Source organism: Grammomys surdaster, unplaced genomic scaffold, assembly GCF_004785775.1.
Source record: "Grammomys surdaster isolate TR1022 unplaced genomic scaffold, NIH_TR_1.0 125808, whole genome shotgun sequence".
Taxonomy (NCBI): domain Eukaryota; kingdom Metazoa; phylum Chordata; class Mammalia; order Rodentia; family Muridae; genus Grammomys; species Grammomys surdaster.
In genome coordinates, this window is record NW_021620639.1 from 1,344,049 (window position 1) to 1,357,780 (window position 13,732).

At 42.7% G+C, this 13,732-nt stretch overlaps 1 protein-coding gene and 1 long non-coding RNA gene across 3 annotated transcripts in view; one reads left to right on the plus strand and one right to left on the minus strand.

Moving 5' to 3' along the window:
- Window positions 1-1,029, minus strand: part of LOC114640422 — a 21,888-nt gene extending 20,859 nt beyond the window's left edge. The window contains exons 1-2 of one of the 2 annotated variants that reach the window (XR_003714138.1): window positions 935-1,029; window positions 325-445 (exon numbers count right to left, since the gene is read on the minus strand). This is a non-coding gene — a long non-coding RNA (uncharacterized LOC114640422). The remainder of the gene's footprint in view (window positions 1-324; window positions 446-934) is intronic. The other variant, XR_003714139.1, reaches the window with a different exon arrangement.
- A 481-nt stretch (window positions 1,030-1,510) lies between these two features.
- The window catches only part of Wdr26 (WD repeat domain 26), a 37,052-nt gene continuing 24,830 nt past the window's right edge, over window positions 1,511-13,732 (plus strand). The window contains exons 1-5 of the mRNA XM_028789321.1: window positions 1,511-1,878; window positions 3,582-3,681; window positions 3,780-3,884; window positions 9,683-9,819; window positions 12,758-12,855. Of these exons, the coding sequence (XP_028645154.1) occupies window positions 1,526-1,878; window positions 3,582-3,681; window positions 3,780-3,884; window positions 9,683-9,819; window positions 12,758-12,855 (793 nt within the window). The 5' untranslated portion in view covers window positions 1,511-1,525. The remainder of the gene's footprint in view (window positions 1,879-3,581; window positions 3,682-3,779; window positions 3,885-9,682; window positions 9,820-12,757; window positions 12,856-13,732) is intronic.

Here is a 13,732-nt window from a genome sequence, read left to right on the forward strand (position 1 = left end):
ATCTGTACATACAATGTCTACATGCACAACTGCATGTAACTGACTGGCCCGTGGACCATCTGCCACTGAATAACATACAGTTCAGTTCGCTGCTGCTGTGTTTCTCCACTCAAGAAAGCTGCTTAAAGCACCGGGACAGTGAAACTCGGGCCACTTGAAAATTTCAAACCAGAAAAAAAAAAAAATTCAAACCAGGATCTGAACCGATGCCCCAATCCCCAGTCAGAGAGGTAGCAGGAACCAGGAACAAGACATCTAAGCGAGCACTTAAAAGAAAAACAAAACAAACCCAGTAAAACTCCAAAGCAAATCGCCTCTACCCACCCTCAGCTTTTGAAACTTCTTGCCCCCACGAGTTGTTTTTCCTCCCAGAAGGAAGGCAGTTACAGACGACTTCGCCTTCCCAGGGTGGAGCACACTCGGCTCTGCTGTCATCTCCCTTGTCCTGGGGTGACACGGATACAACAACTGTGTGTGGTGCTTGGCTGTGGAAGTTCAAGTGTTTCCACCCTAAAACGAGGCCGTGGTTAAATCCTGGGTGCAGAGCCTGAAGCCAGTGGACAGGGGCCTAGCACACCCTTGTGCTCGAAGTTACAGCTGCAAAACCAGGACGCCGCCGGCCCCGCCCTGGCCCGTGCCAGTGCGTCTGCGGTCCCCTCCACGCCCGCTGGTCGCTTCTTTCCGGATGCACGGCGCGGACACGATCTCTACCTCCCACCCTGTAGGGCCTCGGAGGGTGGCTGCGAACGTACTGCGGGCCGAGCTCGCACGCCAGGCCCGGGAGCCAGGGCGGCCTCGCACAGGTGGGCCAGGTCGTGCTGGGTCGCTCCTGACCAGAGGCGGGACCCCCGACCGCCCTCGCCTTCACCCCACCGCCTTTCCCCGGCTGCCGGACACACACGTGCCGGGTGACAGCCCCCTATAGGTTCCATACCTGCTGCCGGAAGTGAGCGAGGAGGGCAGTATAGGCATTTCCTGTGACGCCAGCGCCCGGACTCCATTAGGCAGCAGCTGGGGGAAGAATCAACACACCAGGGAGCGGAGCGGCGCGGACCGAGCACCGAGGCGGCCGCTGCCTCCGCCGCCGCCTCCGTCGCCGCCGTCGGGGCTCCAGCTTCGGGCCCGCGCCCCCCCCAGTGCCCGCGAGCCCCCGGGCCGCGCCGCGAGCGCCTCCGGAGGGGGGGGGAAGGGCCCGGTCCTCCTTCTCCCCCTCCTCCCGCCCCACCGACCCCCGCCGCGCCCCGCCGGCCTCCCACCACGGCCTCTCTCGGCGAGGAAACTCTGGCCTCCGCTTCCTCCTCCTCCGACTCGGACGCCGGCGGAGCCTCCCCGCCCCCGCGGAAGAAGCCCCGAGCCTCGGCGGCGGAGGGAGCAGGAGAGCCCGGGGCCTCGGCCGGCGGAGCAGGCCTCCCCCCCCCCGCCCTCGCCCTCGCCGGCCGCCTCCTCCTCCGTGGTGGTGGTGGTGGGACTGCCTCCGGCCGCCCCTCAGCGGAGCAGCGGCCACAGCCTGGTCAGCGGCGGCACCATGCAGGCCAACGGGGCGGGAGGAGGCGGCGGCGGGGGCGGCGGGGGCCAGGGCCAGACCCCGGAGCTCGCCTGCCTGTCGGCGCAGAACGGGGAGTCGTCCCCCTCGGCGACGTCCGCGGGGGACCTGGCCCACGCCAACGGGCTCCTGCCTGCCGCCCCCTCCGCCGCTAGCAACAATAGCAACAGCCTGAGTGTCAATAACGGGGTTCCCGGCGGGGCCGCCGCGGCCTCCGCCGCCGCCCAGGCCACCCCCGAGCTGGGCAGCAGCCTCAAGAAGAAGAAGCGGCTCTCGCAGTCCGATGAGGATGTCATTAGGCTCATAGGACAGCACCTCAATGGCCTAGGGCTCAAGTAAGTGTCCGTCCTATAACTGGTAAGGGCCAGGCCGAGGCCGAGCCTCCGGGTGGGTGGCGGGGACCCCGGGGCCCAGTGCGCAGGAGGCCGCGGACAGACAGCCCTGGGAGCAGCGGAGCGGAGGGGAGGGGAGGTCGAGGAAAAGGAATCGGCCTGATGCCTTACGGCCGGCCGAGCCGTCTGGGCGGGGAGGGGTAGTGGAAGCCCAGAGCGACCTCTCCCCACGCACCTCCAGAGCTGGATTGCAGGTCCAAGAAGGCGGACACCGAGGGTGTTTATGCTAGGGGAGGAGTGGATCAGAGCGGTGGAAATAATGAACCTTGGAGGATTTGTTTTTCAAGTGTGTCTCAGAGGCATCTTTGTGGGACACCTCCCCACCCCCACCCCTGACCGACAACAGCCCAGGCAAACTACCAATCAGGAAGGACAGTCGCCTACAAGTGTTTATGGGAACTAAGGGGCTGGCATAATTTGGAAAGAGGCTGTCGAGTAAATCTGATGGGAATAATGAAGGCAGATACCGAGTGGAAGTCATGCAGAGGCTGTGTGTGTGTGTATGTACTAGAGGCCTAGCATTAGTAAAATTCCAATTTAAAACCCAGAAGGTTGCCTTTTGGAAAAAGTGATGTTTGGTCTGGTGAATCGTTTGTTTTCAAATACGGTTTGGGTGGCCTTTAACGTATGCTGAAGGTAGACATTGGGTTCAACCAAAACTCAACTGTTCTGTACACACTCGAAAGAAAAGCTGAGGGAGTTGAGGTAGACTTAGTGGGAGTGTCCTGGAGCTGAGTGAAGGTGGAAGAGCCAGGAGCCGACAGAGTAAACATGCAACAGTTTCCTAGCGTCAAAGCGAATTTTAAATTAAACTTTTAGGTGACCTGGATTTTTGGTTTTGTTTGGTTTTGCTTTGTATGTGTGCTGGAGTATGCTCGTGTGCATTTGTGGTAAAGGGAGAGAACTGCACTTACTCATCGTGACAGAAGTATTTTGACTCCCAAGCTGATAATTGCACTGTTGAGCTGAAAAATGGGGAGTGCTAAAGAAACTTCGAGCTAAAGTCATGAACAGCTCCCAAAGAAAAATCTAGAAAGATTTCACTTTAGTCCCCAAGGAAAAGGATAAGTGTGAAAATAAATTTTGTGAATGCTAACAGAATATATTACTGAGGGAAGCAGCAAGCTGACAGCAGCAGGCGGAAGTAACTCGTGACTGTTTGGAGCCTACAGCATAGTAAATTGGCTATTTTTAGTGTGGAGAGAAAGGAAAGGGCTTGGGATGCTGGATTTGTTTTAATTTTAAAGACTGACCTAGCAGGATTTCCATACCAGCAAAATATCTGGAAGGAAAGCTCTACCTAATACAGGCCATCTGTCACTTTGTATTTTATCTTTGAAAATGCTGTACCATAGATAATGTCTAGACCCTAATTTTTATTTAACCAATATGTTAGTGTACATTTTTAGAAACTATATACTCCTTTAAACTTCTGAAACATTAAATGGCAAAAGTAGGAAAAATTTACTTAATTCCAGTTTCAAGAACGTTTTTAATTTGAAATGTAGGTGACATTTTAAATCATTTCCTTAATGAAGGGTTTTAAAGCTATTTTTCTTCTTTGTGAAGTTGTAGATACTAGTTTATTAGGAAGAGGAAAGCCCTAAAGTTGGTCAGGTCTTTTTCACACTGTATCTCTCCTGCAGCCAGACTGTTGATCTCCTCATGCAAGAGTCAGGATGTCGTTTAGAGCATCCTTCTGCTACCAAATTCCGAAATCATGTCATGGAAGGAGACTGGGATAAGGTAAAGTAGGGCATAGAGCTGTGTGACTGCTGCTTACACTGTGGATCTGGTGGGAAGTTGTGACATTCTGGTTTTTCTTTTATATCATTTTTTTGCAGGCAGAAAATGACCTGAATGAACTAAAGCCTTTAGTGCATTCTCCTCATGCTATTGTGGTAAGAGGCGCACTTGAAATCTCTCAAACGTTGTTGGGAATAATTGTGGTAAATACACTTTTGTTCTTAGTTTCACATTTATGCTTATTTTAGGTTATTGATAACTATAGGCATCTGATCTTAAGAGGCTTGAAAGTAAATTTTACCTGATTTATAAATAAGAATGAGTTTATGATTGTAAGCTATGAACTTTAACTGTTTTAAGTCATACTTAGCAAATGTCATTTGAAACAATTGATAATTTAAGCTTTATACAAATGTAAAGATCTTCCTACTTTTAGTGCTGTTAAGAATAAAATATACTTTCATATCACTCAAAATACTCAAATGTATTGGGTGTGTGTATACTGTACAGCCTGAAGAAGCTGCTTCATTGGTTTTTCTGATCATTGGAATTACATAGTTTAATTATTACTGTTGATGTGCCCACCCTGTTCTTTCATTCAGGTTATGTGAATGACAGGTGTGAAAATTTGGAGGATAGTGTCACCTTGGGAGGGTTAGGTGCAGGTTTGGCTATTGGGCCCTGCTTTCCAATCCTTATTTTCTTGACAAGATAGTTTAATAGTTTACCCTTGTTAATCTCTTTCATAAACCTTGACCGGTTTAGTTTTGTTGTGGTTTTTTATGCTGGTGGGTTTTAATTCTTTAGGAGGAGTATATTGTTTTGTTTTTGTTTTATTCTGTTTTTAAAACATGAGTGATTGGAACACGTAAAGAATCAGCTGCTGGCTTATAAACTTGTAGCTGATTCATGTATTGTCAAAAGAAGTTTCCTGTCTGGTGGTGGAGGGACAAAGGAGCCAGTAGGAAGTGAAGTAGGAAGGCAGCTGCTTGTTAAATGCTAATATGTGACCATTAACATTTCCTTTTTTAAATTGGGTCAAACATTAACCCTTTTTATCTTTGTCTATAAACGTGATTGAGCCTTGGCTTTTTGTTTGTTTAAAAAAACTTTATTGCAAATTTGTTTGAAATTCTTTATATTCTGTGCAATAATATAACCTTAGAAAGTGGGCTTCAGGCAAATTAAAGGTCTAAAGAAGTATGACATGAAGTTAGTTAAATTCATGGTTCAGTTCTTTCTTTTTTTTTTTTTTTTTGGTTTTTGGTTTTTGGTTTTTCGAGACAGGGTTTCTCTGTATAGCCCGGGCTGTCCTGGAACTCACTCTGTAGACCAGGCTGGCCTCGAACTCAGAAATCCGCCTGCCTCTGCCTCCCGAGTGCTGGGATTAAAGGCGTGCGCCACCACCGCCCGGCGGTTCAGTTCTTTCAATAAGTACCCAAAGTACTAAAAAATTTAAACCAGTATCAAGTCAAATGATTTAACTTAAGGAATAAAGAATTCCACAGTGTAATTTAAAGATAAGAATGAGCTAAGGTAATTAAGTGACTGTATTTGAAGGGAATCATTTTTTTTTTTTTTCAGGAATTAGAGTGCCCTCAATTTGGTATGTCTGGGCTTTCAACCCTGATTATGTTTTAATTGGAAAGTTTTTCACACATTTTTGACTCAAACTGAATGAGCTAAAACAAAGAAAATAACATGGCCAAACTCTGAGTTGGGATTTATTGGTGGCTATTTATTTGTGGAGTATTTTGATCTGATTTCTTGAAGTATGTTTTCACTTGTTTTTTTTTTTGTTTTTTGGGGTGTTTTGTTTTGTTTTATATTGGTTTTTTGCTTTCATTTTTTAAGTTTATCCAAATTGTGTCTGTACTCTAGTGGTAAAAAATTTAATGGATTCGCTTCTTTTAAAACTTGATTTATAGTAGTCTGAGACTTCTGCTTGGATTTAGATTATGACTCATTAGAAACTTCAATAGAAGCAACGTGTGAATTGAAGAAAGGTGGTTATAGATCATGAGGAGGAATCCTTTGTTTTTACAGCCTGTTGAGTCTGTAGAACATTCTAGGATCTAATAAGAGGTGAAGATTATATCTCTGGCTGAGCCTCACCCCGTCAAACTGTTTAGGTGTTTATACAAAGAAAGGGTCTGACTCTGTCTCCCCCAAGCACTGATGACTCAATTGCTGTTAACAATTTAGTTCAGCCTTTTTTGAAGCTGTTCTTCGCCTTTCTGATATTGTTTATTCCTTCCAAACTTCATTGCTAGAAGACCACTTATTATAGGCTGGACATGGGTTTTAAACATAATTATTTAATTATTTACCCAGATACTTAATGACATTATAGTCTCAAACAGCACGTTGATGTTATTTCTTATGATGGGAATTGAAGCCTGAGCCTTGTCTGGGTTAGCTAGTGCTCTGCCACTGAGCTACATCCCTAGCCTTTAGGCTGAACTTTGTTTATAACCCTGACTGGTTTTGTTGCTGTAGTTTACTCCTTCGCTTTCCCTGCCCCCATTCCGCACTCAGGATAGCAGGTGTTGTGGGTTTAAGTGTTAAGGTCATGAGTTCACCACAGTTTTTCAGTCAGTTTGAGTTGATATGCTCAGCCATGTCTGATAAATCTGGATAGGCATTAGAGACTAAGAACAGAAAATTGTTGTTTACAAAGTTTCTCTCTTTTTTTTTGTTTTTTAATGTCATAGAAATAATCTAAACAAAAATGGAAAAATACTGACTTGACATACAAAAAATGAACTCATAAAGAGCTTTGAGATCCATAGCTTAAATATAATTTATTTCTCCTTTCCTTGGAATCAGGATTTGATTGGCAAAATTTGCTTTATAACATTATTCCAGAGTTAAAGCCATCACAGTCAGGCTCCACGTGTATACTATGTCTGTTTTGTTCATTGTTAAATTTAGTCTATTAATGTGGGGAAAAAAAACAGTGATTCAGTTACTGGGCAAGGTGTGGGAGGGTCCAAGAATTTCAGTTTCAGGATGTTTAAAGGAGATGAGGGCTGGAGAGATGGCTGAGGTTCAGAGCACTGGGTACTTTCCCAGAGGTCCTGAGTTCAATTCCCAGCAGCTACATGGTGGCTCACAACCATCTGTAATGTGTTCTGATGCCCTCTTCTGGTGTGTCTGAAGAGAGTGACAGTGTATTCAAATACATAAATAAATAAATCTTGAAGGGGACGGGAGGGAAGGGGACCAGGTATTAAAAAGACATTGAAAAAAATCATCAGAGATCTAAAATAGTCTTCTAGAGGTCTAACTGGAAACTGGAGATTTCCTCGTTGCTCTCCACCCTCTGGCTTCTTTTCAGAAGTTTCTGATTTAAAAAAAAGAAAGGAGAGACCTGTATAAGCAAGCCTCAGTATGGCCTGTTTTCACTTTGTCAGAATTAAGCATCATTTGTGCATTCAAAGGGCTTTATTTCCTTGAGTGTCTTTTTGAGCTTTAAATTTAGGAAGGTAAAATACATTTCATTGTTACTATGTGCCAGATACTTAGACTGAGTAAAAGTTCCAGACAGATGAAGGCTTTTTCCTCAACAGCTCTCTAGCTGTGTTTGTCTAGCAACACATTAGTTGGCATGTACTAGGCCAAGCTTTGATAACCATTTGAGGGCGTTGGTTATCTTAATGTGGATGAAAATGACTCAGAAAACTGTTCTTGGACTGCTTTGAGAATGTCCCCTGTACATACAGAAGTATGTGTTTGCTCTTTTTTATCCTGCCCCATCTTTGTCTCAGTGACTACAGTAACATGTTCTGCCAGGACCTAGATGAGAAAGTGAGGGATAGATAAATTGCATTTGAGTGCTCTCTGTCCCTGTGTATACTGGGACATGCTGGACTGAGGGAGGAGAGAAGGAGGAAGAAATTAATAATAATTTACCAAAGACTTGCCTGGAAGTAAAAGGAAAAAGAATGTTTTCCAAATTCCCAATTGCTGAGAAAATGACTAGTTGCAAATGTTTTACATTTGAATTAAAAATACACTAAATTGATGAAACCTTCAATACCATGCTAATGTAGAAACTTCATTTGGTAAAATTGAACTTTTTTTCAGAATATGGTGAGAGTAGCCTAATAGCTTGACACATAAGCCCCCCCGCCCCCAGACTTTAAAACTTCATTTTAGGGTTTTGTCACCTGGTGAACTTCAAAGTATTTTTTTATTTGACATGTAAAAATAAGCTTAAGGATATACACACACACACATATATACACACACATACATATATGCACACATACATATACACTCAAATATACACACATAAACACACATACATACACATATACACACACACACATATATATACACACATGCACATATATATGTGTGTGTATATATACATATATATATATATATATGCACACACACATATACACACACATGCTTTTTAAAGCCTTTTGGTAGTTAGTCTGTTTCTGAATCTTTAGGCTTAGTCCAACGTTATGTGTAAAATCGGTAAGTGCAGTTTTTCCTCGTTACAGGAGTAGGTCTTAGTTTAAAAGGTTTTTTTTTGGTCTCACCTTTTAAAGTTTTAAGATTAAATTACCAAACATAAGTAGCATGTCTCACAATAGGTGTTTTTAAATAGTTGCTTGATTTATATAAGAGGTTTTTTGTGTCAGGTGAGGATTTATTAAACTGTTGTATTTGAGATCACAGTAGAATAATTTATATCTTCTAAATACTACTTCATGTAAAAATCTTATAAAAGTAGTTCATTATACTCTTATTGTGGTGTTACATGGTGATTTCTGCACACCATTTTGTAACAACTTAGAAACCTTTTTAAAAGTGGGTGTAGTTCTTCCACTTTTTGTGCAGCTTTTGAATGTGATGAACATTTCTGCCCCTCTCCTTGCTGAAGCCCGGGTGTCAGGTGTGAGGAGGTCTTTCCGAACAGTGGGGCTAGGTCAGGTCTAAGGCTACAGCCCTGCTAGACAGAGTGTTAGGAGTCGCTGCTCCCGTCTAGGAACACTTCGAGCACTGATCGTCACCTTCAAGTTTAAGATGATGATGTGACATTAAAAATATTAAAACCAAACACTTCCCTTTGAAAAAATGGGAAAGTGTTTTATAATTAAAAATTTTTTATTATTGTGGATAGAAAATAAATAATATCCGTCCCTGCCTTGTTTCTGAACATGTTTGTGGGCGTGACCAGATTATTACAAATATACAGACATAATAGATACCAAATCTTCCTACAGGCCATTCAGTCCAGCCTTTTGATGTGTGTCTTTATAACCATAGAGATAGCGAGGGAGCTTGTGTTTGCCCACTTCAGTTACAGGATCTCCAGACTTTTGCATACCAGCCTATAGTATGTATCTTGAGAAAACCCATTTGGCTTCCAATAAGCCCAAGTTTGGCACTCTCTTGCTTCTCTAAAGTCCTGCCTACCAGTCCCCTGAGCTCCTCCTTCAGTTTGTCTTTTTTGTTTTGTTGGGGGCTTTTAGTGTTGTTTTTGTGGTCCTAGAATCAAATCCAGAGCTCTGCGTACTCTGCATGCACCCTCCCACCAAGCCCTGCCACATTATGACTTGCATTGACTCTTAACTGTCCTTTTTTCACCAGTCTTTTCAAAGTTTGCTGCATAAGCCCAGTTCAGATCATCAGAAATTTTGAAAAGCAAATTTGGAATTCTTGGACTAGTTTTAAATGTTGATACATAAAATTAAAAATTCTAAGGAAATGTAAGAATAGTATTCATTTTTTCTTATGTTAATGCATCAGTCACTAATGGAGACTACTCATTCATTCAAAGAGTTTTATTGATGTGTAGCCTTAAGCAGTCGTATTTAACCTACGATGACTCGCAAACAAGAATATTTTGAGTCATCATGAAGCTTTATAAAATTATTTTCAGAAGACATAGTAGATGGTTTCTACTGTTCTGTTTAGGCACAAACGTTTTCTGAAACTTCCAGCAACTTTTTCCCCTGACTGCTGCTTTCTGTCATGTCAGAGGATGAAGTTTCTGCTGCTGCAGCAGAAGTACCTGGAATACCTGGAGGACGGCAAGGTCCTGGAGGCACTTCAAGTTCTACGCTGTGAACTGACGCCGTTGAAATACAATACAGAACGCATCCATGTTCTTAGTGGGTAAGGAAGTGGAGATCTCAGACTCCAGACTCATGAAGGGGCTTTTTTTTTTTAACAAAAGTTTAATGTTGGTTGAAATTATATTTCATTAATTTTTTTAAGGATAGAAAGTACCTGGATATTACTAAATTCTTAGTGTTGGATAAATTTACTTATGTATACAGAAACTATTTAGCTATTCATATTAAGATTTGAAATACTTGTAGGCGAAAGAGGGAAGAAATCCATATAGCCAATAACAATACTATGTCAAGATCTTCTCAAAAGAAGAAAAAGACAAAAAAAGAAAAGAACAAACCTCATAGCTTTGAATCACAGCAAGCAATAAAGGTCATACAAGTATTCTGCATACAAAGTTATCAGTCACTTAACTGGCTGCATAGACTTTATTTTTCTGTTGTATTTATTTATGTGTGTATTTAAATCATGATCTCATTACATAGCCTTGGTTAGCCTGAAACTCCTCCCTATGGAGACCAGGATGGCCATTCATAGAAGATGTGCTTGCCTTTGCCATCCTCTTGCTAGGGTTAAGATGAGTGCCATCGTGCTGGGCTCTTCTCTTTTAGTCAGTTGACCTCATTCTTTGCTGTACTTTGAGTACTAAATGCTAATGGTAGGTCTTCTTTTGGTTTTTGTATTGGTTTTTTTGATTCAGGGTCTCACCGTGTAGCTCTTGCTGTCCTGGAACTCACTGTATAGACCAGGCTGGCCTCGAACTCACCAGGCTGTGCTAGTGATTCTTATGTGCTCTATCTGATCCCATATTTGACAGTCTCCACTTGAATTGTAATAGGCATGTCCAGCCCAGATGTCCTGTCTTCAGACCAGTTGTCGTTGTGTTTTCTTCTTCATGGTGGCTTTTTACTATGTAATATGGTCTCAGCATCTGGAATCTATTGTGATAAAAGTGATATGGGTCATTTGAGAGTCTGCTAGATACTTTGGTACTGTGGCTGACAATTTATTTCTAGTTACCTTATTCATAGGTGTCTTACTTTACCAACTAAATGCCATTCACATGATACTGTTGTTTTCTTTCCTGCTCTGGTAACAGAGTGTCTGTCCACATCCCCCCCCCCCCCCCATATACCCACCCCCTTAGTTAATTTTGATACTGGGTCTTACTGTGAAGTCCTGGCTGTCCTGATAACTTTCAATATAGATCAAGCTGGCCTTGAACTTACAGAGATCCACCTGCCTCTGCTTCCCAAGTGTTGGGATTAAAAGTTTCAGCTATAACACAGGACCAGAACATATAATTTAATGCATAGTTTTTATTTTGAAGTTATCTTGAAAGAAAAAAATTACCTCCTGGCACTGCTGTGTCTTTTCTGTTCTACTGTGTCATTTCCCATAAGCACATTTATCTGAAACCCAAAGCTTAATAGTGCATAGTTTTGTAAAGGGCACAGACCATACATAGTTTCTGTCCCCAGTTTTGGAAGTGGTTGATGAGGGTTTCATGTGTTACAGGAAGCATCTATCACTGAGGTACATGTCCCCAGTTCCTTTCCTGCTTTTTGTTCTGAGACAGTGTAGATTCCCTGGCTAACACAGCTTTTGAAGCAGCTTGGGTTGCAGGCATGTGCTTTTTGCAAAATTTAAAAAATAAACAATTTTCCCACTTAGCTACTGACATTAAATTCTCCCACAACATTCCTTTTTTTCCCTTTCCTTTTTTTTTTTTTTTCACTTATTTTGTGTCATATACATGCACAGGTCAGAGGCTAGCTTGTGGGAGTTGATTCCCTTCCAGCCTGTGGCTTCCAGGGATCACACTTGGATTGCAAGGCAGGCTCGTATTCAAAAAGCCTTGACTGGCAAAACCTTCTCACTGGCACTCCAAACTCTTTTAGAGACAAAATATTCATAATACCCAGTTTCTCCACAGGCATGTTAAAGTATAATTACACTTTCTAAAAGGTTTTTTCATTAACCACAATTATATATCTCCACTAAATAGCAAGAAGACAGTGTGCTCTGTCTATGTAGGCTCTGATTGATCCTGGCGTCTGAGAGGCGACATGGAGTCTTACCTGTGCAGCAGCAGGGAGCAGAGTGAGCCCCTCTCTTTAGTTAGCCCTTGCTGCCTAATTGTCCTTTATACAAGTGACAAGAAAGGTATATTAGATTAGAACTCCCAGGAAAGCTACTTGCCAGATCTCACATCCAAGTTTGATAAAGGCCTTCCCTGGTCAGTCCTGTTCCCTAAGAAAAGCCGGGTTGGAGACAGGCCTCCTTCAGTAGGTTCCCATCTCTTTTCCAGAGTTGAGGATCTCAGGCACTTCTACCTCTGTCTGCACAGAGTGAGAAGTAATGCTGGGGTCTCAGGCATACATAGCCCTACCTGGCTTCTGTGTACTTGACCTCAGATTCTTATGCAAAGCAAGCACCATTATCCACTAAATCATCTTCTTAGTCCCTAAGTCATTTTGATTTGTATTTTTAGTACTTAGAGTAGAGAGGAAAGCTGTGAAGTTAGCTCAGTGGTGAAGAGCAAGGTCTGCAGCTAGGATGCCTGGGTTTCTGTGTTCCCGTTTTGCCTACCTCCTCTCAAGACTACTTCCTAAGCCTTCATGAACGTTTCTTCATTTATGCAACTAGAATAATAGTGTTTGCTTCATATGGGATAGTTATGGGCATTTGATGAAGTGTGTGCTAGGAATTTGGGGCATAACCACATTATATAACAAATAGAAGGGAGTACTTTTATTGCAACAATAGTATTAGGTTTTTCAGTACTATTACTACTTTTAAATAATGTTTTGCCTCTTAATGATTTTATGAAGGCACTAGGTTGTATTAATAAATTGAATTCACTGTAAAAAATTTTTGATTTGTGTAAGCAAGAACTTGATTGTGAAAATATAATCAACTGTTTTTCAATTTCATTCCAAGGAAAAGGGTTTGAGATTTGTTTGCTACTCTGTTAAAGGTATCTGATGTGTAGCCATGCAGAAGACCTACGGGCAAAAGCTGAATGGGAAGGCAAGGGGACAGCTTCCCGATCCAAACTGCTGGACAAGCTTCAGAGTAAGAATCATTTCTGATGTGTATTTCCTCTTCGGTCACAAGTAGATACTGGAATGTCAAATAGGAAGCTTGTCCTTAGTCACGTTACTGAGTGCTTGTGGAAGAAAAGGGACCCATTAAAGATCCTTTCAAACCAAAGATTTCACCAGCTGTAACCTCGAGTCACTGAGAAAATGCTGGTCTCAGCACTCTCCTTTGTGGTTGTGTTGTTTAGTGACGCTCTCTGTTTCTTTTGGAAGAAGAGTCCTAGAGTCAGAGAACAACATGTGAGCCACAGCTTCACATCAGAGCATTTTACAGTTTGCGTTTTTTCTTTAGAAGAGACCAGATTTCTTTTTCTATTTTCTGTTTTGGGTTTTTGAGACAGGGTTTTTCTCTGTAACCCTGGCTGTCCTGGACTCCCTTTGTGTAGGCTAGACTGGCCTTGAACTCTTGAGATCCACCTGCCTCTGCCTCCTGAGTCCAGGGACTAAGGCATACTCCATTGTGCCTGGCTGGGTTCCAGATTTCTTTAGGTAAATTGTTTTCCCCAGCTATGTTTCAGCACTTTCAAGTTGAGTTGGGAATTTCATTTTTGCCATATCTTTATATAAAATACCCCCTTTCTATTCAAATCATGCTACTGTATCGTGTTGCAGTGAGAGTGGAAATCTCAGGAATCAGAAAATAGACACTCCATATGCCCTGGAGAAATGCTTGAGGATTGGAATAAGTTTGTATTGATATTAAAACACTATTGTGTGAGTTTCCACAGTACCCTTGGCATTAGTAGCTACTGGAGGCAGCTAGAACCTGGCCAGTCAGTGTTTTGGCTTATTCTTTGTTAAGAATTTTTTTTAAACTGGTCGTCTACTGATAACATAATCACCATCAAATT